At 40.5% G+C, this 22,402-nt stretch overlaps 2 protein-coding genes across 2 annotated transcripts in view; one reads left to right on the plus strand and one right to left on the minus strand.

The window, feature by feature from the left end:
* The window catches only part of MS3_00002202 (uncharacterized protein), a 31,473-nt gene extending 18,067 nt beyond the window's left edge, over window positions 1-13,406 (minus strand). The window contains exons 1-2 of the mRNA XM_012943915.3: window positions 13,296-13,406; window positions 2,117-7,808 (exon numbers count right to left, since the gene is read on the minus strand). Coding sequence (XP_012799369.2) covers window positions 2,117-7,797 — 5,681 coding nt within the window. The 5' untranslated portion in view covers window positions 7,798-7,808; window positions 13,296-13,406. The remainder of the gene's footprint in view (window positions 1-2,116; window positions 7,809-13,295) is intronic.
* A 4,052-nt stretch (window positions 13,407-17,458) lies between these two features.
* MS3_00000931 (uncharacterized protein) lies at window positions 17,459-18,632 on the plus strand. The gene has a single exon (XM_051208499.1). It carries the CDS (start codon window positions 18,163-18,165, stop codon window positions 18,559-18,561), a length of 399 nt encoding a protein of 132 aa, XP_051075240.1. The 5' UTR covers window positions 17,459-18,162; the 3' UTR covers window positions 18,562-18,632.
* The last annotated feature ends 3,770 nt before the right edge of the window (window positions 18,633-22,402 follow it).

Raw genomic sequence — 22,402 nt, forward strand, 5'->3', positions numbered from 1 at the left:
CAGCGGCAATAGGTAATAGCAGACAATTGTTCAGACTCGTTAAGGAAACCGGAATTAGGAACCCGACCGTTAACGAAACAATCTCAGAGAATGATGGACATATTATTCATTCTCAATCCAGGAGATTGGATCGATGGGCAGAACACTTTAGGGATCAGTTCAACTGGCCTTCAGCCACACTTCGGCTTCCCACGATCTCTAGTCAACCTGAATGGCAAGTTAATGTAGGTCCTCTGTCCCTTTACGAAGTTGAAAAAGCCATAGGAAATCTGAAACGAGGGAGAGCAGCAGGCCCTGACAGGCTTATTCCTGAGATTTTTAAGGATGGTGGTCCAGTATTAGCAATGAGATTAACCGAGGTCTTAGGTAGAATTTGGGAACTGGACGTAATCCCATCTGACTGGTCTCAATCACTGATTGTGCCAGTCTATAAGAAAGGACAAAAGTCCTCTTGTGACAATCACAGAGGAATCAGTTTGACTAATATAGTGTCTAAAATATTAGCTTCAATAATACTTCGACGCCTAATCAAAGCTCGTGAAGAGCAGATTAGAGAAAACCAGGCCGGTTTTCGACCTGGACGTGGTTGTATAGATCAGATATTCACACTACGTCAGGTTCTAGAACACAGACACACATTCAGACGCCCCACAACCGTAGTATTTCTCGACCTTAAGGCGGCATTCGACTCTGTTGATCGTGAGGTTCTATGGCAGTGTTTGTCACTGAAAGGAGTACCAAAGAAGTACATTAACCTTATAAAGGCTCTCTACTCGAACACAACTGGTAGAGTGAGAGCTTATGGCGAACTGTCATCAGAATTGATTACCTCAAGTGGTGTTCGTCAGGGCTGTCCACTCTCCCCATTCTTGTTCAACTTTGTGGTCGACGTACTTTTAGAGATAACACTCTCCTCATCTAAATTTCCAGGGGTTGAACTTCTACCAGGAGATTCACTTGTTGACTTGGAATATGCAGATGACATAGTTTTATTTGGTGAAGACGCTGGCAAAATGCAGAGTCTTCTGACCACTCTAAGCAACAGTGCAAGCATGTTCGGCATGCGATTCTCTCCCTCGAAATGCAAAATGTTGCTTCAGGATTGGGTTACATCGACACCCGAACTAGTGATAGGGAGTGAAGTAGTTGAGTGTGTCGACCGCTTCACTTATCTTGGAAGTCTCATCAGCCCTTGTGGTCTGGTGTGTGACGAAATCTCAGCACGGATACAGAAGGCTCGACTAGCTTTTGCCAACTTGCGTCATTTATGGCGTAGGCGAAATATCCGTCTATCAACCAAAGGACGTGTTTACTGCGCAGCAGTTCGTTCCGTCCTACTTTATGGCAGTGAAACATGGCCGGTAAGAGTAGAGGATATCCGTAGGTTACTAGTATTTGATCATAGGTGTCTTCGAAACATTGCTCGTATATCATGGGACCATCGAGTAAGTAACGCAGTTGTTAGGAAACGGGTACTAGGTAAGGATGGCAAATCAATTGATGAAGTAGTGAAACTTGATCAGTTGAGATGGCTGGGTCATGTGTTACGTATGCCCAACGACCGACTGCCTCGACGTGCGATGTTCAGTGGTATAGGAGTAGGTTGGAAGAAAGCTAGAGGCGGCCAAACCAAAACATGGCACAAGTCCATGAAGTCACTGACAAGTGGACTGAGTCATGTTGGTAGGTGTAGACTACCTGGTTGGGGACCGCGAGATGATAGCAACCGATGGTTAGAGACCCTGATTGACATGGCTCAAAATCGTTTGCAATGGCGCAGGTGCATCCACTCTCTGTGTTCTCCCAAATTCTAATCTTCTGAATTCTTCATGTCCATTTTTTTCCTCTTTCCAAATTTATTTCACTGGATTATACTCTTTAAATTACATCTCCAAACCCTAATCTTCCCGATTACTGCTTATACTTTTATTACGTCTACCACTATGGGATTTGAATCGACAACTGTATCTCTGTGCTAATGTGGCGTGGCAACTCGAACTGATGTACGTACGTACGAAGTTCTACGTTGTTACTGACTGACTGACTGATAGAAATTCCATGGGTGGACTAACAACACCGTTTAAAAATGATATAATCTAAAATAAGTTGTACTTACCCAAAGGAGTGAGGACGTCTTGTAGCCAGTTCTAAAAGATCGTTAGTAGTCATATCCATGGTAAATTTATTTGGTTGGTTTTGAGAATGATGGGACTCATTTATAGCCGGAGTGACACTCTGAGAAGAACTTATTTCATGGGCAGAGGGATCTGATTTACAACTGGTTTTAATTGGATTCCTTTTTAAGTAGGATAAATGTGGTTTCTTATTGCCTGCACGTTTTCGTCTCCCACGTTTGGAATGCACGTTATTTGAGTTTTTGAATCGCGTCTGCCCGAAATTGAGACTTTTGTTAGAAGAGTGACCACTGCTAACTGATAGTAAAGTACTTGCAGGAATACCATCACTGTGAACTATTTTGGAATCACTGGAAAAACCCACATTTTTCCAATCCGAAAACTCAAAATTACACACATCACTATTTGAAGTCTCATATGTGTCTGTTGTTTTTTGTGCTGAGCTTTGAGATATACTTGAGGTTTGAGATGAAACCATAACGCTTTCAGAACCGCTAGAAGTATTCTTCGTAGACTCAAAAGTTTGTTGACTACGACGCTGACAACTTTTTAACATTCGATCAAGTGAGGCTAATCCTTCTATGCTTGTTTTGATGGGCGAAATATCAGAATCACCTTCCAAGTCTGCAACTGCCTCCACTAGGGCAGATGATGAAGCAAGAACTCCAAGAATAGAAATATTGGATACCATATCTTCTGTATTTACTGATATATTCTGGTCAGAAGAAAAGATTGGTGATGGCTCCTTATTGTCGAAATAAATATCTGGTTTAAACAAACATATTGTCGAGGTGGCAATGTCACAAGATGAAAATGGGTTAGAAGCACACGATTTTGATACGTTTTCTGTCTCTTGAACTATGTCAAACCGTGAAAACGAAGTTAAATTAGGCAAGCTTTGAGGGCGGAGTGGTAAGTTGGAACCAGATTCAGAACAAATATCCCCTACACCAAATGAAAACTTCGGACTAACAGATTGAGGACGCCTTGTGAGATCACAGTAAACCGGATTTGTTGGTGAAGGGATTTTAGAGAAATCGTAGTGGCAACTATCAAATGTGTCTACCATTGAGACAGAGCTCTGAGTATCAAGTTTATCTTGTAAAGGTAACGTTGAGCTATTTGGTGATACAGATTTTTCTCCCAATATAGATGGAATTAAGTCGACTAACTCAGTTTTTTTGTCAGGCGACAAAAATCCTGCATTTTTATTGATTGTGGTATTGGTATGTGTTTTAATGTTATCGTCAATGGCAGTTTGTTGAGACTCCGCAGTTACCAATGTAACTGGATCGCTACTACCTAAGGAGTCGATCAAATGGCTTTTAGTATTTTCGGCAATGTCGTGACTTAAACTACTTTCAATTGTGCATTCTTCGACCTCATTTACTGGAGATGATAGCATCGAAGGGATATATTCTTCCTGTTGAGCAGATTCTTTAACTAGAACTGGACTCCTTACAGATCTGTCGGTCTTATGTTGTGGGGATGCATTTCTAGGCTGAGCTGTTTGAATATCATTGGGTTCAACAATTCTAAGATCTGTGCAGTCAATATGTAACAGTTTTTTATCTTTTGTCGCATTTTCGTTGTGTTTCATTTTGTCCTCTATGTGAGAAACGAAATCAGTAACCGAAACAGGAATTGTATTCTCACTGTGCATTTCGGACTGACTAATGGGTGAATTCGGTTGAGGTCCTAACAACATTAGGGCTTCATCGAACTGTTCTGCTGTTGTACATTCATTTACTGCATCAGAAAAATCTACACCAATGAAATCGTCGTCAATATCAGATGTGAACCTACATGACCTATTAAGACGCCGCGAAGTGGCCTCAAAGAAATGATTGAAGCTTTTGCTTCCTCCCGGTGGTGATCCAAAGCGTGAAGACACCGAAATAGCGTTGGCATCACGAAGTAAGGATCTAACTTGTCTTGATACAGGCAATGTATTTGTTGCATCTCCAACCATTTCGCAAGCAATATCACTAGGAAAATCATCGACTGAATGGAAACTTAAATCGTTTTCGGTTTCTTGTTTCGATTCATGCGGAGAGTGAAAATCATTATCAAAAATATTAACTGAATTATTCTGTACATTTAAATCATCCACTGTAGGTGAAGGACCAACAAGGGAATGAAGAAAAGAATCCGAAACACCTCCACCATCGGATAAATCTGGAGCTTCCTGACCTAAAACTGACTCTAAATCCGCAGCATCTTCAGCATTACAACCAAGAACTGCTGCCAAACTTGTGGGTTCATAACCATCATCGAATTCATTAACTGAATCAGATGTTTCATTCGCGAACTGATCATTTACCTCCGTTTTGGGAAAATCATCAAACAAATCACTTGGTAAGAGATCGTCGGGCTTTGTTTCCTTTAAGCCATTAACTGAGTCGCCAACATTAATAGGATCAAGAAGTGGTGAAAGTTTACAACTAGTGGAATGAGCTGGTAGCAAAGAACTACTGAAGGTTACATGGATATCGCCATGGACATCATCTTTATTTTCCGGATGAGAAGAATCGCGTTCTGAGGAAAGTGTATTTTGGTGAGTTACTGATGCGAGAGAAGAAGAAGGTAAAGGAACGGCAACAGCTGACTGTGCATCTCCAACTCCACTCGCAGCACCAACCATAGCAGCTGCAGCAAGTAAAGCATCAATATCAGCATTTCCTGTACTTTCTTCGTTTGGACAAGACAACTGCGTACCATCATCGCGATTTTCGAAATCAGTTCTATATTCTGGTTCACTATCCAAAAGAATTACATCTTTATCTAAAACGTCGGAATCAGGGTTAACAGAAGACGGATTTAGAATATGAGTCTGGCAACCCAAATCCGTATTGAAGTTAAAAGCTGTTGCATTTTGTGAATAAACCTGGAGGAAATCTTCGAACATGCCATTATTCTCATCATCTGTTTGGTTTATTAGAACATCTGGATTCTGTTTTTCGTGAGTCTCAAAGTCATCCTCCATTTGTGTTAGATGCCAAGCAAGACTAATGAGGTCATCTTTAGCCAAACAACCATCGTCCTCTACAATTCCGTTGGTTTCGCATATGCTTGTGCTAACTTCCAAACTGGGTAACGCAATCGATGAAACGGGTAGTGATGGGAAAATGGGAATGTTTCCACTATTACCATTGCTATGAAAATTACCCGCTGACGTAAGAAAAGCATTTTGACAAGCCATTTGACTCTGGACGATGGTGGATTCTGAAGATATATGTACATTAGACGATATGCAAGAACTATCCATCAAACTAGGTGCAAATGATTGTAAGAATGCCGTATGATCCGTAAATGTATTTGCACCAGCTATATCAGTAGGTATATTTGGGAAAATAGTTGGGACAATTTGGTTGGAAAGGAGATGTTGCGTCTGAAAAGGATACATGACCGGCCCGGATTGTGAAGAAGGCTGAATACCCATTGTCTGATTCGGCTGAGAGCACACAGTTGATATATTGATTGACGGTGAGTCACTAGAAGATAATGTAGGGGGATATGGGTTATTCATAGGAATGCATGATGAAGGGTAATATGTTAAAAGCCCGGTAGCAGGATCGAGAGAAGCCATTGTTGGTCCATTATTGGCAGCAAATATATTTGCAGAACTGACAGATGGAAGAGACCGAACAACCGCTAACGGACATGACGTTGACGGAGAAATGGAGACAGTACACGTAACAGGACTAAAGACAGAATTCGGAAATTGTGAGCAACTGTTAGATATAGGGAGAGGTGGTTGAAAAAGAAAGGGAGCCACGCCGTTTGGCATTGTAATAGGTGGTGCGTTATGCAATGGATTACCAAAAAGAAATGTTGGTGGAATGGGTCCAGGTGGTAAAACTGGTCCGGGATTCGTAGTCGGTGGTACCAAAATGGGTGGTGTGCTGTAAAACGATGATAATGAAGATTGACTACTTAATGGTAAGGAAACTGGGGTCTGCAAAGAGCAAACATTACTGGTATCAGTGCTGATCCCCATCCCTGAGTTAACAGAGTTTGTTATACATATGGGCGAAGCATGTGCACTAGTAACAAACGTGGTAGAAACAGATTGTTGCCCAACAGCACAGCGACGTCTACCTCGACCCGACCGTACAAAAGAGGAACTAAAGTTAACTAAAGGTAGCGATACCTTTCTAGAAGCTGAATGCAACAGTTTCGGAGGTGTTGGTACTCCAGTAATTGCTCCAATATTGGGAATGCTAGCATGATTACTTTGCGAGGAAGTGCTGTGTGATACAATTCCATTCACACTTGAAATAGCAGTAACTAGACCATGACGCTTTGTCCCACTTTTTGATATTGTAGTAGAAGCAGATGTAGGTTTTACCCCCAAAGTAGCAACAGAACTAACGTTTGATGGCTTGGGAGCGATAGCTCTCATACGTTTGGCTCCCCCGACAGCACTGACAGGATTGGAAAGCAGGGGACTAATATTAACTCCTGGAAGTTTAGTATTGATAACACTGGTTGTAGTTACTGTTGTAGTTAAAGGACCAACAGAAAGTGTAGAATAAGGGATCACTGTTGAAACGGGAACTCCAACCTGAGGAAGACTTGGATTAATAAACCCATTAGATGGCCCACATAAAGAGATAGGTGTGGATGTTTGGTTTGTCATAGTATAAGAGGAAGCGGGTACTGTAGACATAGAAGACACTGAATGTGACGGTAAAGGTGTAGGTGTGATCGATAAGATTATTGGACCACCATTGACAGTCCCTCCACTGGCTAACGCGCTGGATATACCATCCCAAATTAACTGCGTCGGAACGTTGATTGTGTAATGTTCTCCCATTTTAACACCTGGTAATGGTAAGACTTGAAGAAGAACCGGTGGTAACCCTGGAAAATTAATTTGTGCAGCTGGAAAGTCACCATTTGGACTAATTGGCATCAAATTCAAAGGAAAACATGGTGGTAAAGGTGGGTTGCTTATAGGACGAATCCCACATTCTCCATTGAAACTTGAAACATTTTCTGAATGCATATGGTTGGAATTTAACATATTAGACTGTAAAGCTAACGTGACTGGTGTGGACCCAGATATGGAAGACGACAAATTTTGTGTTGGATCAATAACTTCAACTGTTTGGTTAGCGATCGTCGAAAAACTTGGATTTGGACAAATCGTAGATGATTCAACTGGCAGCACGGAGTCATACGAAAAAGTAGGATTAGTTATGGTAGAACACAAAAACTCATTTTTACATGTCATAGGAACGGTTATGTTTGGATTTCCCAATCCATTTATAGCTAAGGAACTACTAGTAATTGGAGGGACCGAACGAATTCCAGAAGTTGAATTGTTTGAGGAATTGATTGAATGAATTAACAATGACGCAGATGATGGTAGAATTATTGGGTTGTGACTAGACGAAGGTACGTTTAAGTTCAAGCTATTGACAGGAGTTTGCAAAGACGTCAGCGACAAGGAGGAAGGCGGGTTAGGTGAAACTGATGAAGTAATAGATAAAGCAGAAGAACATAGAACATTTGAAGACAAACTAGACACGATTGGAACAGCGACAGGTGAGATACCTGAATGACAAACGGGTGCTTCAAATGAAGACCCGCAGCTAGGATTGGGAACAGCTGCGCACGAAGTGGGTGTGCATATGACAATAGGATTTTCATTCATTGCTTTATGAACTAAAACAAGAGAATAAAAATAGATGCGAATATAGTTGGTTATTTTCCCTTTAAAAACACTAATATTTAGGATTTGATTTATTATAATCATAAAAACATCTCGAAAAAAACAATTCACCAACATCTCGAAAAAAATAGTATCTTAGACAAATTCTCCACTCATAAATGGAAACCACGATCAAAAACAACATGAATCCCGTCCCAATACGCTAGCTGCCATACCGATCCAGGTAAAAATGAAAACATTTATGGGTTGAATGTATTTATAAATTCATTCGAAGATTATAAAACCTGGAAAAATGTAGGTTAAAACTGGAGCGCGTCACACAGAATACAGGGATTAATTGCAAAGAAAAAGCGAGTTTACTTGAAGAGAAAAAACATGAATTAAACAAAAACTTACATATTCACATACTGTGATATTTTTAAAAATTTTAATATCTTTTCTCGTTCATTGATATATTTTATATTCATCATGACGGGACAGATTAGGACTTTCGCCTCCTTTATTTCTGCTAATGCCATTTTGGTCCGACAATATCGAAGTCTGGTTTTGCTACTCAGAAGCTGACCTCCACGAGAATGGTGTGACAGACCCATGTGCACAATCCCTCTCAGTGGTGAAAGCACTACTGCGCTGTACGTCACACCTAGTATCTTTACTAGTGATGTTTCGGAACCTTACGGAACTCTAAACCAGGCTATTCTCAAGTGTAGGGACCTAACCGATCGACAACGGTTAGACTAACTCCTCAGCAACATTTGAGTACAACGTGGCTCAGAAACATAAATGTTGCCACGTATGCAAGAGGTCACTGGCCAACAAACCCTTGATGAGGGCCTGTTTGGATAGCTGTTCTTGTCAAGGCTTCCTCAACAGGTGCAAGCAGTGCTTGTTTCATTTTAAAACAACCCTGTAGACGAGCCGGCTGCATCTGCCGATTGAATTCTGGAGATCACCAGAACTCCCAACGTCGATGTCTATTCAGTTAGAGAAAAGCCTCAAACGACATGAAATTACGTCACAGACCTCTGTCTTACTCTAACACGACAGTAGACGCCCCTAACCCCTTGAACGAGTTCCTCACGAAGACGACCGGTCTCTAGATCACGAGAGACGGATAGCCCTGATTGGTGTTGATGCCATAATCAATACGGAAAACCTCAAAATTTCAGGAAACCTTACAATTTTCCGAGCTCTAAACTGACCGACACGAAAAACACTTCGGGAAACCTCCCAGCCGGCACGCGTTAACGGCAACCGTAGCCGGCGAGCATAGCCATCCGTTATATGTCACTGATGTAATGACGAAAGTTTGCTGCCTCATCGACACTGGCACAGAAGTTAGCGTTCTTCCTGTAAATTTTAACGACCGACTGCTCGAAGAAGTTTTCAACTTACAGGCGGCAAGTGGTAAACCGATCGCCACATATGGTAGAAGATATTTTTACCTTAACGCAGGTTTACGCAAACTCATTCACTGGATTTTCGTTGTGGCAGACGTTTCTATGCCAGTGGTTGGCATAGACCTGTTACAACATCATAATCTACTCATCGACACGCGCAAAAGGAGGTTAGTAGACGGGAATGCTAATTTGTCTGTTTAAGTAATCTCTTTTTCTGGCTGTAGGTTATCCCCAGTCATTTTAATCACATAATCGATTCGTTCTATCAACAGATACTCGACAAGTACCCCGAACTGTACCAAACACGACCAAAATTGCTGTGTTCAACCAACAATGTTACACATCACATTACCACTACAGGACCACCTGTATTCTCGAAAGCGCACCGACTAGCTCCCAAAAAGCCGAGGTTGATTAAAAACGAATTCGACCATATGATATATTTAGGAAACATTCGGCCATCAAACATCTCATGTAAATCTTCTTCACACATAGTCCCCAAAAAGCACAGCAGTGATTGGCGTCCAACTGGTGACTATCGGCGACTGAATGCGGAAAGCATTCCTGATCGTTACTCGTTGCCTCACACTCACGACTTGAGAGCTACCTTGAAAGGTACAGCCAATTTTTAGAAAATCGACTTTTTAAAGCATGTAACCAAACTCCCATGGCTGCAGATGACATTCATAAAACCGTCATCACCACCCACTTCGGTGTCTACAAATCTTTGCACACGCTTTTCGGTTTAAGAAACCCTGTGCAAAATTTCCAGAGATTCATCGACCATGTCTTTCGAGGCATCAACTTCATACACGCGTATGTAGATGACTGTTCGATCACGTGTATGAACAGAGAATCTCATCTCAAAAATCTAGACCTGGTTTATGAACGACTACAAAAACACGGCATTATTGTAAATATTCAGAAATGTCAAATCGGCACCGACTCCCTAGATATTTTCGGACACTTTATACTGAAGGTATCCTCCCAACTTTGTGAAGATTATAACAGAAAACGTGTGATGTCTGCACAGAATGATAACTGCTTTGTACATTGATATGTGTTATCCTACCCTCAGTACCATGAATTCACGTGTACTCGGTTTTATTTCTTACTTGAGTGCTGTTACTGTTGTGACCATCAGAATGCATAACGGACAAATCATGGAATAACTTTCACATTATATAAATGATACCACTACGAATACAAATTACTCTCTCTGTAATCCCACCTCACTGATCTCAATCATTCACTGTCCCAGCTTAAATGGAAAAGTTAAAATCTCCTCGTGAAAACCACATGGGAATCAGTCGAATACGGTGTGTAAAGTATCAGCCTCAACAACCGTCTAACCATTAACGAGAGCTTGTGCAAAGCAAACTAAGGAAGACTAAACTAATTTCAAACCTCGACGTAGACATACTCATCATATACGCACCTGTCGTCAGATTCCGAAAAATAGGTATCCTTAAGGAATCTCAATCTTAGTCTTATTTCCTGACCTTAAGATTTCATTCAACTACGTTGACCACCAGGCTAAACGGGAGTATTAGTCATCAAAAATGCACATATTCAAAAAAACATAAACATTGATACAACTAAGAACCACAAGTCTATCGGCCACATAAAATTTAGGGATAACATTGTGAAAATATGAAGGTGTAGTACAATCAAAAACGAACAAGAATAGTATATTACACGAGATACAGTTCAGTTAACAGCACAACCGAGGTAGACTTCTTCCAGTTAGGGTAGTTCCTCTCGACTTTATGAAGCATGTAAAAGGAACCTACAGCAAGATCGTTATCGAGTTCTACCATGAGCAATATCTGATAACATCTCCGACTATTGAGCTGCACTATCTCTAGGACCACAACCAGTGGGTCGTGATGGATTGATAGATGCCAGTATTCTAGTTTCCTTTCATACTACGACTCGGCGTTATAAACTACCCACTTCGACTTTTTCAACTAGTCCGAGAGTTGGCAAACAAACCACGATATAGAAGCCGCTGGGATGGCACTCATGAAACGTTCAGGTCATCAAAGCCGGTGTCTTAAGATGGTGACACCAGCTGAGTTGTCGTATTACTGAACCTTATCATGGCTAACATGGTGTTGCCACTGAATGTCAGTCACTCTTTGGAGACAACGATGGTTGAACACAGAGTCACCGAAAATTCTAAATACAAAGGCCAGGTGTTAGCGGGATATAGGTTGGGTCAAAGCATGTTCCGTGCAGGATTGTGTTGGAGCACGCTGATTGCCCATTTCTTAGTCAACACTAGAATATTCTCGTGTAAAATTATAAACATACTAACGTTTTTCCGATTTTGATTCTTACTCCCATTCTACCTTGTTTATTTGGAATATAACTACGTTCCTATTCAACCGTGTTCTGATTTAGGGACTTGTAGAATGAAGTGGTGTCTGAAGAATACTAAGCGACAACAGTAGCTGGGTCGTAATAAGAGATCATAACTCCAGGTTTCACAACGATAGAGTAGAACTACTCTCACAGACGTGTCGTAAACTCAATGTTTCATAGTCACACTAACATCATGGCAGTACCATAGGTGACCCAGATTGGCATAAACCAGTCTGACTTTTCACTATGTGTAGATTAATTTCATCTGTCAAACCACCACCATTACTTATACAACTACCCAAATTTATAAACATCTCAACTACTTCTAACGGCTCATCACAAACAGCAAATAACAATCCAGGCTCCGGTCGGCCTTATAAAAGTACTTTGCACGTCCTAAGTGTACATGTTCATGCCAGACCAACGGAGATTACTTGCCAACTGATTAACTGAGGATTGCATAACTTGATTATGATTGTGCCCCTCCCAAATGCCCTGATACGGCCGTGGGTGAAGTAAGTCAGTTCTCCCCATCTAAATGCTCTCATATAGCCACGCGTATACAGCCACTGTCAGGGAACCCTGCTCATAGCTTTCTCGAGGCCGGAGTGTTGTTTACGAAATTGAGAGGACGAAAAGAGAATATCCGACCCTTTAACTGGGTCGGTAGATATAGAGGATACACATAGGGGAGTTGGAAAACCCTGACTCCAAACCAATGGTATGCATGGGCTCTAGGATCCTGGGCGAACAAATGGCGTATAAACCTGTTGTTGGCCACTGGCTACCATGGGACTCCATCTCCTAATGTTGTTCCACTGTCTTATGGATTACACCTGCAGGTCAAAGGCTCGGAATGTGACCCCTAAAAAATCACCTGCCTCGGTCTAGGCACCCGGGCAGTGTCACAGCTGACACAAAAATCAAGTGACTTGTGTGGCGCATATGCAATCGGTTTCCCTTTGTACCAATATTTGTTTAAATAAGTAAATAGTGGGGATACTAAGATAAATAGGTATAGCATAGCACAAGTACCTGTACTCGTGCTCCGATCTCACAACGATCTTGGGGTGACAGCGAGTCATGATTTTAAGACCACAGTTTACTAACGGGAGGTCGCAGCTAAGGGGTTTAGAACCTTATGAGCTTTAAGGTGGACATTCATCAAGTTAGAGACTACCACGTTTACTACAATATACACAACCTTAATGAAAACTAAGCTTCGAAACAGCGTCCAGGTTGCAAGTCTCTGTTTAGGTGACCCGGATGTTCTGAGAAAGTACGGCGGACAGATACTCGTACAATTCCAGAACTCTGGGGTTTGCCATACAATGAACGAATTGGGAAGCTAGAAATCTTCACTGTCTAATCGCAGATTAAGTTATCCGATTTTGATCCCAATATATCCTCTTTTTCTTTCACTAGATCTGGACATCTTGGATGAAATAGGCAAGTAGAAAAACCAAGAACGAACAAAATACCCGTGGCATACAGGTCATCAATTCTTGAAACCTGTTACCCGAAGTGGTGAGCACATCTTTTATTGACTGGTTCAATAGGAGCTAAGACACTTACAGAAGCATAATAGAAAAAGAATACCAATGCCGTAAGCCTCCCGTCATTACACAAATCTATCAACTATCCAAACTGTCTCTATGGCTATGAAGTCAAAAATCATAGACAAACTACAACACGTGAACCACAATAACTTACCGGACGATGAATTCGGTCTCCTATCTGTGACCAAGCCATCAGAAGGATAAAAAACATCTGTAAAACACTAAAGTGCGCCTAACATTTGAAAAGAAGCCATAGGCGAACTTGGGACGCACTAAAACAATCTTTCATTACTTTACTCAATCCCCATCACATTAGATGTCGTTACAAAGTGTGACATATTTATAGCGGTTCTGAACTGATTTACATAAATATGAGGGATAAGGACAAATCTTCCACTCGACAGGCTTACATATTTAGCACCAAACGATAATGCATCAACGTATAAATGTAAGTGAATGAAAATGCGGAGTGATACTGAATAAACATTTATCCTTTAATTTATGAGTTGAAATGTCTTCTAAACGTCTGTTAAACGTGTGAATTCATCTGTGGTGGTTATCCCGGAAGAAACTCCGTCTGTAGAATTCCTAGAGATACTGCCGGTCCCAGTTCCGTAGAAAACAACCTTGCTAACAACACACTAACCAGGACAAATAATCTAAACCACTTGAACTCTATGATCCGAGTTCAGCGATCTTCATTCAGAACAATTATGATGTCTTAGGGCGAAAATCGAAATTCTCCGAGAGTCACGAGATCGATTTCGCTTCTAATAACCACAACAATATTTATAGGTACACAGAACATACAGACAATGTGGGAGACCGAGAAGACCAGTTGAATAACTGTGGAAATCAAGAGACAACTTGACAGTACTCGGAATCAGTGAGACCCATTGGACCCAATCTGGACAACAAAGACTATGTAGGGCCAGTGAAATGTCACTGAGCCCTAGCCAAATCATCCGACAGTTGGATCACTGAATGTCGAACAGATCGTCGCTCCCTGCCAAGGTCATGTACAACCAACGCGCATTAGTTAATCATACGCCATGGACTGGCCCATGCGGCAGTGGTCTTACTTTCGCTTGTATCTACTTTAACTAATATATTTCTGTAATAACGTCCTTTGTGTTGTACAGTCTTCAAAGCATCTATAGTACCTTGTTACGTCAATGGGGGTAGTCCACGTAAGGTGTGACTTCGACGTTAGTTGGTTCGTCACACCATTCACGTCTAACTCGAGTCGGCCTCCAATCATTTCGACATAGATCATCTACGTTGGTGATCTACACTGGTGAGCAAGACTTCGAATAACGCAACCTATCACTATAATCTTTATTATTGTATTCTATACTTATTCTTTTTCATTTTTATCATCGCCTATGTTAATCTGTTACTGTGAACTTTCGTTGCTTCATGTCAATGTTGATTAGCATTTAAACCTAGATAATTCGTTCAATCGACAGAACTAACCAATCAACTACGATTATAATCGGCTATCGTGGTTCTTTAACAAGCATTAGCAGCATGTAAATGCTCCTGTGTAATATGTCTGTTAAAATATCAACCACTCGTGAGTATAGCCACAAGGCAACACGAACGCATATCTCTTTGTACCTTATCCACTGGTATAAATAAGACAAGAATAACTATCGACTATAAATTCATGTTTCTGCTTAACCACTACCCACTAGAATGTTCTGCTTTTTTTTACCACTGCCTGCCTAATTTCCAATTGCTGAGTTCCATGGCCAAACAGAGGATACGAATGCTATAAATTTACGGTGAGTTTGAACTATAAATTTCCTGCGATCTTAGATCTCGTTTAGACTGTTCGTCAGTCTACAATGCTGTGTTAATCGAAAAATTTAATCAACAGTACCTCGTACATAATCCAGATTCAAACTACTGCCTACTTCATATCTTCATTACTGAGAGGCAAGAGTAACCCAGGCGAGTTTCATAATTTCATTAGATTATTTCGTACTATATTTGTGATGCGTGATAACATTTCGTAGTTGCTTTCACGTAAACTAGTCATATATTCTGTCACTGCCGTCAAGTTTTAGTCGAAATCATGTACATTTATGACTCGTTAGTCGACATACTGTGGTAAAACATATTGCATGTACACGAGCACGCTTAGTCCATACCCCAAGTACACATGTTGTCGTACTTAATATGTCACTTAATGCTAGGTAATAAGCTCTTTGTATCATCCTTTTACGAAATGGCCACGTTACCTGGACCCTCTAAACCTTAGTTACATTGGTGGTTACCATTTTAATTAATGTTTATTATACCCCTTGTATTTGCTAATAATTCACACGGTAAATCATGGCTCGATTTCCTTATTACACAGCAGTCATTTTAATTCTATTTTCGGTTTATTTACATGCGATACGGGTTTAGAAAATATCTAAACGTCCTCGAAAATTCTCCACGAACCCAACCATAGTTTTCGTATATGTTTTTATTCACACATCCAACTGTTACGCTAATCATACCTAAGCGAACGTTCAGTGCAACTGTCAGTATACGTAAGAACGATGTTATTTAGACTTGACATTGTAACACATCTGAACTATTGTAGTTCTACTTCGATGCCGTACTTCATTTTATGAAGTATTGTTTCCTCGTGGCTGTTGTTTAACAGATGATTCCGGTACATCAATCGGCTGTTCAACTACTCGACGATTTGCAACCTGTCCAGTTCAATTGGTGGTCTGACGACAACATCATTCGCGCGAATCATCAGTTTATGCAGTCGAGCGAATCTCCTGCAAACTGAAAACGATATTGTCGCCTCTATCCCAACACTGACAGCGTTTTTCACGGGTATCATTGACATGAGTCCAGAGTGACACTCTTGGTTTCTTATGTTCTTTTCGATATTTTTCTGTTCACTAACCGAACAAACACGCAGCATTCACCGTTTATCATCTTTTAGAGACTTCATCGTGCCACCTTTTGCTGTCGATTTGTAGCCTTCAACCCTTACTGACTGTAACAGCAGTCATCGACTTTTCAAACTGTGACTACAAGTTGGTCAATAGCTTCGCACAACGAAATCACGACCACTCTTCACTGTTATACTTCTGTACTTACGGTTAGTCTGTTAGATATAGATATAACTAGAATTTGACACTAATTAATAGCTGTCAACGACACTGTCCGACTTACAACTTTAAACTAATGACAGTACAAATATGGATATCGATTGATAATACACTTATCCTACTATCGCTATAGCATCATTACTCTTGCGGCAGACTTAACGTTTGTCATCGGAGGAACTGAATTACTTGTCAAGGCTATATATTTCAGCGCGACTTGATAGAACAATAAAACGTTTTGTTCTTTTCATTATTTCTATGGTTAATCGCTTTACGTTTAACCAACGTCCTAATAACATATTATGACTCGCTGTTTCGCGACCAGTTTCTGCCGCCTCCTTTCCATTTCTTTTACAGATAAGCAATACCTGGAGGATTTATAATATTCGTCTGGCACTCTCCGGCGCGCGACTGCTCCCAACATGTTTGGTACCGATTCAAACGGCCGCTGAATCTGGTGGGGAGTATTGTAGGGCCAGTGAAATGTCACTGAGCCCTAGCCAAATCATCCGACAGTTGGATCACTGAATGTCGAACAGATCGTCGCTCCCTGCCAAGGTCATGTACAACCAACGCGCATTAGTTAATCATACGCCATGGACTGGCCCATGCGGCAGTGGTCTTACTTTCGCTTGTATCTACTTTAACTAATATATTTCTGTAATAACGTCCTTTGTGTTGTACAGTCTTCAAAGCATCTATAGTACCTTGTTACGTCAATGGGGGTAGTCCACGTAAGGTGTGACTTCGACGTTAGTTGGTTCGTCACACCATTCACGTCTAACTCGAGTCGGCCTCCAATCATTTCGACATAGATCATCTACGTTGGTGATCTACAACTAAATACGGGAGAGATGCTGCTCTACTCCGGACACGAAAAGGAAAATACTCCACACACTCAGGGAGTTGCTCTAACACTGTCCAAACAAGCACGAAATGCACTTATTGGATGGGAATCTCACAGATGCAGAATCATCAAAGCACCATTCACAACAAAGGAGGGAATCATGATAAATGTTCTGCAGAGTTCTGAACTCACCAAAAGATAGCAACGACGATAATAAGGATTAGCTCTATGAGAGGCTGCAATCAATCATAGCGAAGTGCTAAGGAAATGAACTGACCATCCTGATGAGAGCCACGAAAGCTAAAGTCGGAATGGAAAACATGGGATATGAGGATATCATGGGACGACATGGACTGATTAGCAGAAAGGAACGGAAACGGGGAGAGATTTGCGAGTCTATGTGTATTCAACAAATTGGCTATAGGTGACACAATATTCCCACACAGACACATACACAAAACTACATGGGTCTCACTGAACCACAACATGGAGAACCAGATAGATCATACTTGCGTCACTAACTAATTCACAAGGTCAATGGAAGATGTGAGAACCTGGAAAGAAGCTAACATAGCTTCAGACAACCATCTGGTCGTAGTCAAGATAAAACTGAAGCTAAAGAAACACTAGGCAGATGGCGAAACAGCAGTACAAAGGTTCAACACAACCTTTTTACGAGATACTTACAAACCCAACGAATTCAAGATAGCACTCAACAACAGGCTACAAGCTTTACAGGATCTACTCAAAGAAGATGAAACTACTATGACGAACAACGGGATCGGAATCAAAGAGGCACCAACTTCAACAAAGCAGAAGGTTCTAGGTCACATCATCATAACGAATGGATCTCTACGGAAACCCCAGACAACATTCAAGAAATGAAAAACAAGAAGACAGCAATTAACAACAGCCATACAAAGACAGAGAAATTCTAGTCACAAGCTGAATTCACAGAAGTAAACAAGCAAGTGAAGAAGAGCATTAAGGCCGACAAGCAGAAATACGTGGAACATCTAGCAATGACGGTGGAAAAAGCTGCAACAGAATGAAGTATGGGGCAATTATATGACACAACGAAGAAACTATCAGAGAAATATAGTAAACTAGAAACACCCTTCAAAGACAAAGAAGGCATGACAATCACTGAGATTCACGAACGTAGGAACAGATGGGTAGAGCACATTGATCAACTCCTGAATAGACCAGTGCCACTGAACTCATCGGACATCGAAGTAGCACACACAAACGTTCCTGTAAATGTCACTCTACCAACGATCGAAGAAATAAGCATGACCATCAGACAAGTCGAGAGTGCGAAAGCAGCAGAACCAGACAATATACCAGCGGAAGCACATAAGTCAGAAATAGAAGTAACTGCAAACATTCCCCACATTCTATTCAGGAAGATTTGGGAGGAAGAACAAGTGCCACAGACAGACTGGAAAAAATGAAACTTCGTCAAGATTACAATGAAAGAATATCTGAACAAGCGTGACAACTACAGAGGCATCACACTATAGACAACTGCATCACGAAGCAAGCGTTAACTTGGAATCGTGAAGAGAAGTGGGAAGGAGGAAGGCCGAAGAACATACTGTTTCGGGAATCGGAAGCACACATTAAAAGGATGAGTAGCAACTGGAAAGAACTGGGAAGGATTGCCGAGGACAGGGTTGGATGGAGAGTGCTGGTGGGCGGCTTATGCTCTTCGACGAGTGGTAACAGGCGCAGTTAAGTAATCCCGGAAGGAGATTGTAGGTAACGTTCCCTGAATAACGGCTGTTATTATTCATTGTGGCTCATCTTCTCATAGGTAAAGAAGCCTGCAGCTTATTAAAATCTTCCGCATTTCCAGAAAAGCCTGTTTCACTTTCTTGTGCATTTCTCAAGGAAATACTTCAAGACCACGTAAAGTTTTCAAATTTCGAATGTTGTAAATGAGGAGGTTTTCACAAAATGTTTCGTCAGGTTATTACGAATTTCACTACTTTGGTACGTTATCTCAATCCGATGCACACTCAATGTTGTGCAGATAAAAATTCGTTGAGGACTTGGAAAGGAGGTCACGAGCATGAACACAAGTTTGGTAAATGTTTGTCACGAGGCAAATTTCACTCGTGTAACACATGTATATGTTGTAATGCCAAACGATTTAAATGTGATGAAATCGGACACATTTAGTCAGTTTGTAATATTACTGTTCATTTTACTGCAACTAATGCTAAACTTTTTAATTCCGATCCTATTAAGTGGAGTGTTTTCAGTGATCATTCATTTTTTCCACGATTTCAAAAAACAGTATTAAATCATACAGCAGTCCAGAAGCAGCTGAAAGTCACAATCTGCTAAGGCGGTTGACGGGATAGACAGATTTTTTTAGAAGGGCTAAGATCACTACTGGGACAATAATGGCTCGCATACGTTTTACTTATTCGACTTCCCTCATGACCTTTGCCCTTTGATTCGCTGTCATGTTTTTAGTTTATTGAAGTTCTGACAAACAGCCATTTGACAAAATTACAATTGGGTACCCCTTCAAACATAACTATCCTTTCAAGAAAAACATGGATTAAGATGGGAAAACCAAGTCTTCAGCCTACAAGTCAGTTTGCGGTGAGCGCAACAGATGATAAACTGACGCTTATCGGAGTTTTATCATGCTTAGTAGCACGCAAAGATATGACTATAAGTGGAATACGTTACATGTCAGGTGATAACCTAGGTTTATTAAGTTCAGACTGCAGAGGCATTGGGGCCTAACCACACAACCCTTAAAGCTGAACATCAGACAACTGGGAAACTAGATATTCAATATTTAGCGCGGAGAAAAGCCCAACGATGGAGAAGGCTGTAAGAATGAACACAGTGAATTCGGATTGATCGGACGGCATGGCTCGACCTTGCTGGCGTGATCAACCTTGAGTATTGTAGCATAATCTTTTATTCATATTAAATATATTGCTCCATCTCCAGCCTAAGTTTGTTCTCCACCATATATTGGTGATTGTTACAGTGCAATGAGTTGGTGTAGACAGTGACGTGACTTCCATGTGAAATCTTATAGATTAGGCAGTTATATCATGACAAATCCACAATTTTAGGATCAGGTCTGTTATTAGAGCAGTACTAATATCATAGTAGATCATAATTCTACCAGACTGGTTTGGTAGTATCAAACTTCAAGATGCTCGATTGAGAAACGTATGCAACAAAATTGTAAGTAGAGATGAAAAACAGCAGTACATCACAAAAATCATGGAACAATTTGCTGACGTGTTCGCAGAAGGTTCGAGGAATTATACTACAATGAAGCTAAATCTTCACTTGAAAACAGATGCAAGTCCAGTGTTTCGGCCAAAAAGACCAGTTCCTTATACATCATTACCAAATGTGGACACGGTTCCAATGTCTAGAAAAACAAGATGTTATGTTACCAGTTTCATTCTGAATCTGAGCAGTTCCTATAGTAGTCATTAAGAAACCAGTTGGTACACTATTGATCTGTGCAAACTTCCCAACGGGATTAAATGGTGCTCTAAAACAATATCATTATCCTTTACTAGTTCCAGATGACCATTTTACTATCTCAAACGGTGGTAGGTAATTTGTCAAACTCTATCTAGCTGAAGGCTATCTGCAAGTAGAGGTCGACTCTTCATACCGTGAATTACTGACAATAAACACACATCGAGGTTTATTTCAATATAATCGACTGTCTTTTGTAGTGAAGACGGCACCAGCGATATTCCACCGATTAATGGATACTATATTAACTGGTACTGCAGGTGTAACAGTTTATTTAGACGATATACTCAGTTGAAACATCGCCAGAAGAGTTATGTGACCGAACCACAGTCGCACTGAAGCGCATAAAGGAGCACGGTTTTAGGTTGCGACCAGAACAATGTTAGTTCTATCTAAGATTTGTGAAGTATCTTGGGTTTATATTTGATACTTCTGGATGACGCCGTGACCCTGAAAATATCCAGGCTATCAAGAAAATATGTCCTCCATACGACCTATCGACTGCACGTTCGTTCTTCTGACATATCAGTCACTACAACCAATAAAAAGACATAACATAATTATTGTGAGAGAAAAGCTTCCAGTCAATCAGCTGTTTATCGGATTTTTCATGTTATTTTACCAGATAAGGTTTGTCCTAATTATTGATTTTTATTTGTTGAAATCTTAATTAAATGTGTGGATCAAGTTCTAAATTATTTAAAATCTGATTACAGTCCTTATTTTGTCGTATCAGATGTTATTTTCTTCCTATATTAGATTTATCTCTAGTGATATTCCCAACGAATGTGACAAATATGTTCGGAATTAGTCGAATTCTGGTCACAAATCTGATATTATTGTATCAGCTGTTGGATATTCTCACAACCAATATGTGTCTAGATAGTGGTGTGATGAATCATAGGGGATGGCAAGATTTCCCTAATCAATGAGAGGAAAAGACTGCCTAGACATGAAGCTTTTACAGACAGACAATTCAAGTCGAGTCCAAGATTATCTTGATGAGTATGAGGCAGACGAATATTTTCAATTTTATTGTTTTGCAGCTGAATCAAGCCTTGATATATCACATGTGTTGACCACATATATCATAATATTAATGATAACAATTTATTCTCAATTAACAGTCTGTTACATGAAGAGTGCCAGTTTACAGGTAAGGTCAAATTGTTACAGAAGATACAGTCTTCAATGTGGTGGGTCACTTAGTTTGTTATTTTATAATGTACATTGATCATAAAATTATGGGGGGTTATACTTCTCACATAAAAATGTAAATAGTATTATTAAGATCCGTATTGTCAATATGACAGTTGGCGGGCTTGATGGGGGTTGCGTTGCGACGTGCAACTGATAGTCAGGAGTAAATCCACGTAAATTTGAGAGCGTCTGTAAACTGTGACCACATATTTCTTTGGAACATATGAGGCGTTAATGATGGCTCAGGACAAAGTCATCTTGAGAAGGCTGAAAAAGAGGGTAAGAAAAAGAAAGAACGGGAAGCTAAGCATACATTGTCCATGCATATTGAAATTGAGACATTTGTAGTGAAGTAGTGAAGGTTGGACTGCTTAGTCTAATTTTTTATTAATAAGGTACGTTTTGAGCACAGTTATCTGATAACTAAAAAATGGTCTTGTGCATTCTAATGTGGAAATCAAGAGGAACATGTATCACATTTTTTATGCACATTTGTATAGTACCTTACCTCGATTCGTTAAACAGGACTGACTATTCTGGGATTGTCTTGTGGAAAAGGGTGTTCCT

Source organism: Schistosoma haematobium, chromosome 1 (assembly GCF_000699445.3).
Source record: "Schistosoma haematobium chromosome 1, whole genome shotgun sequence".
Classification (NCBI taxonomy): Eukaryota; Metazoa; Platyhelminthes; class Trematoda; order Strigeidida; family Schistosomatidae; genus Schistosoma; species Schistosoma haematobium.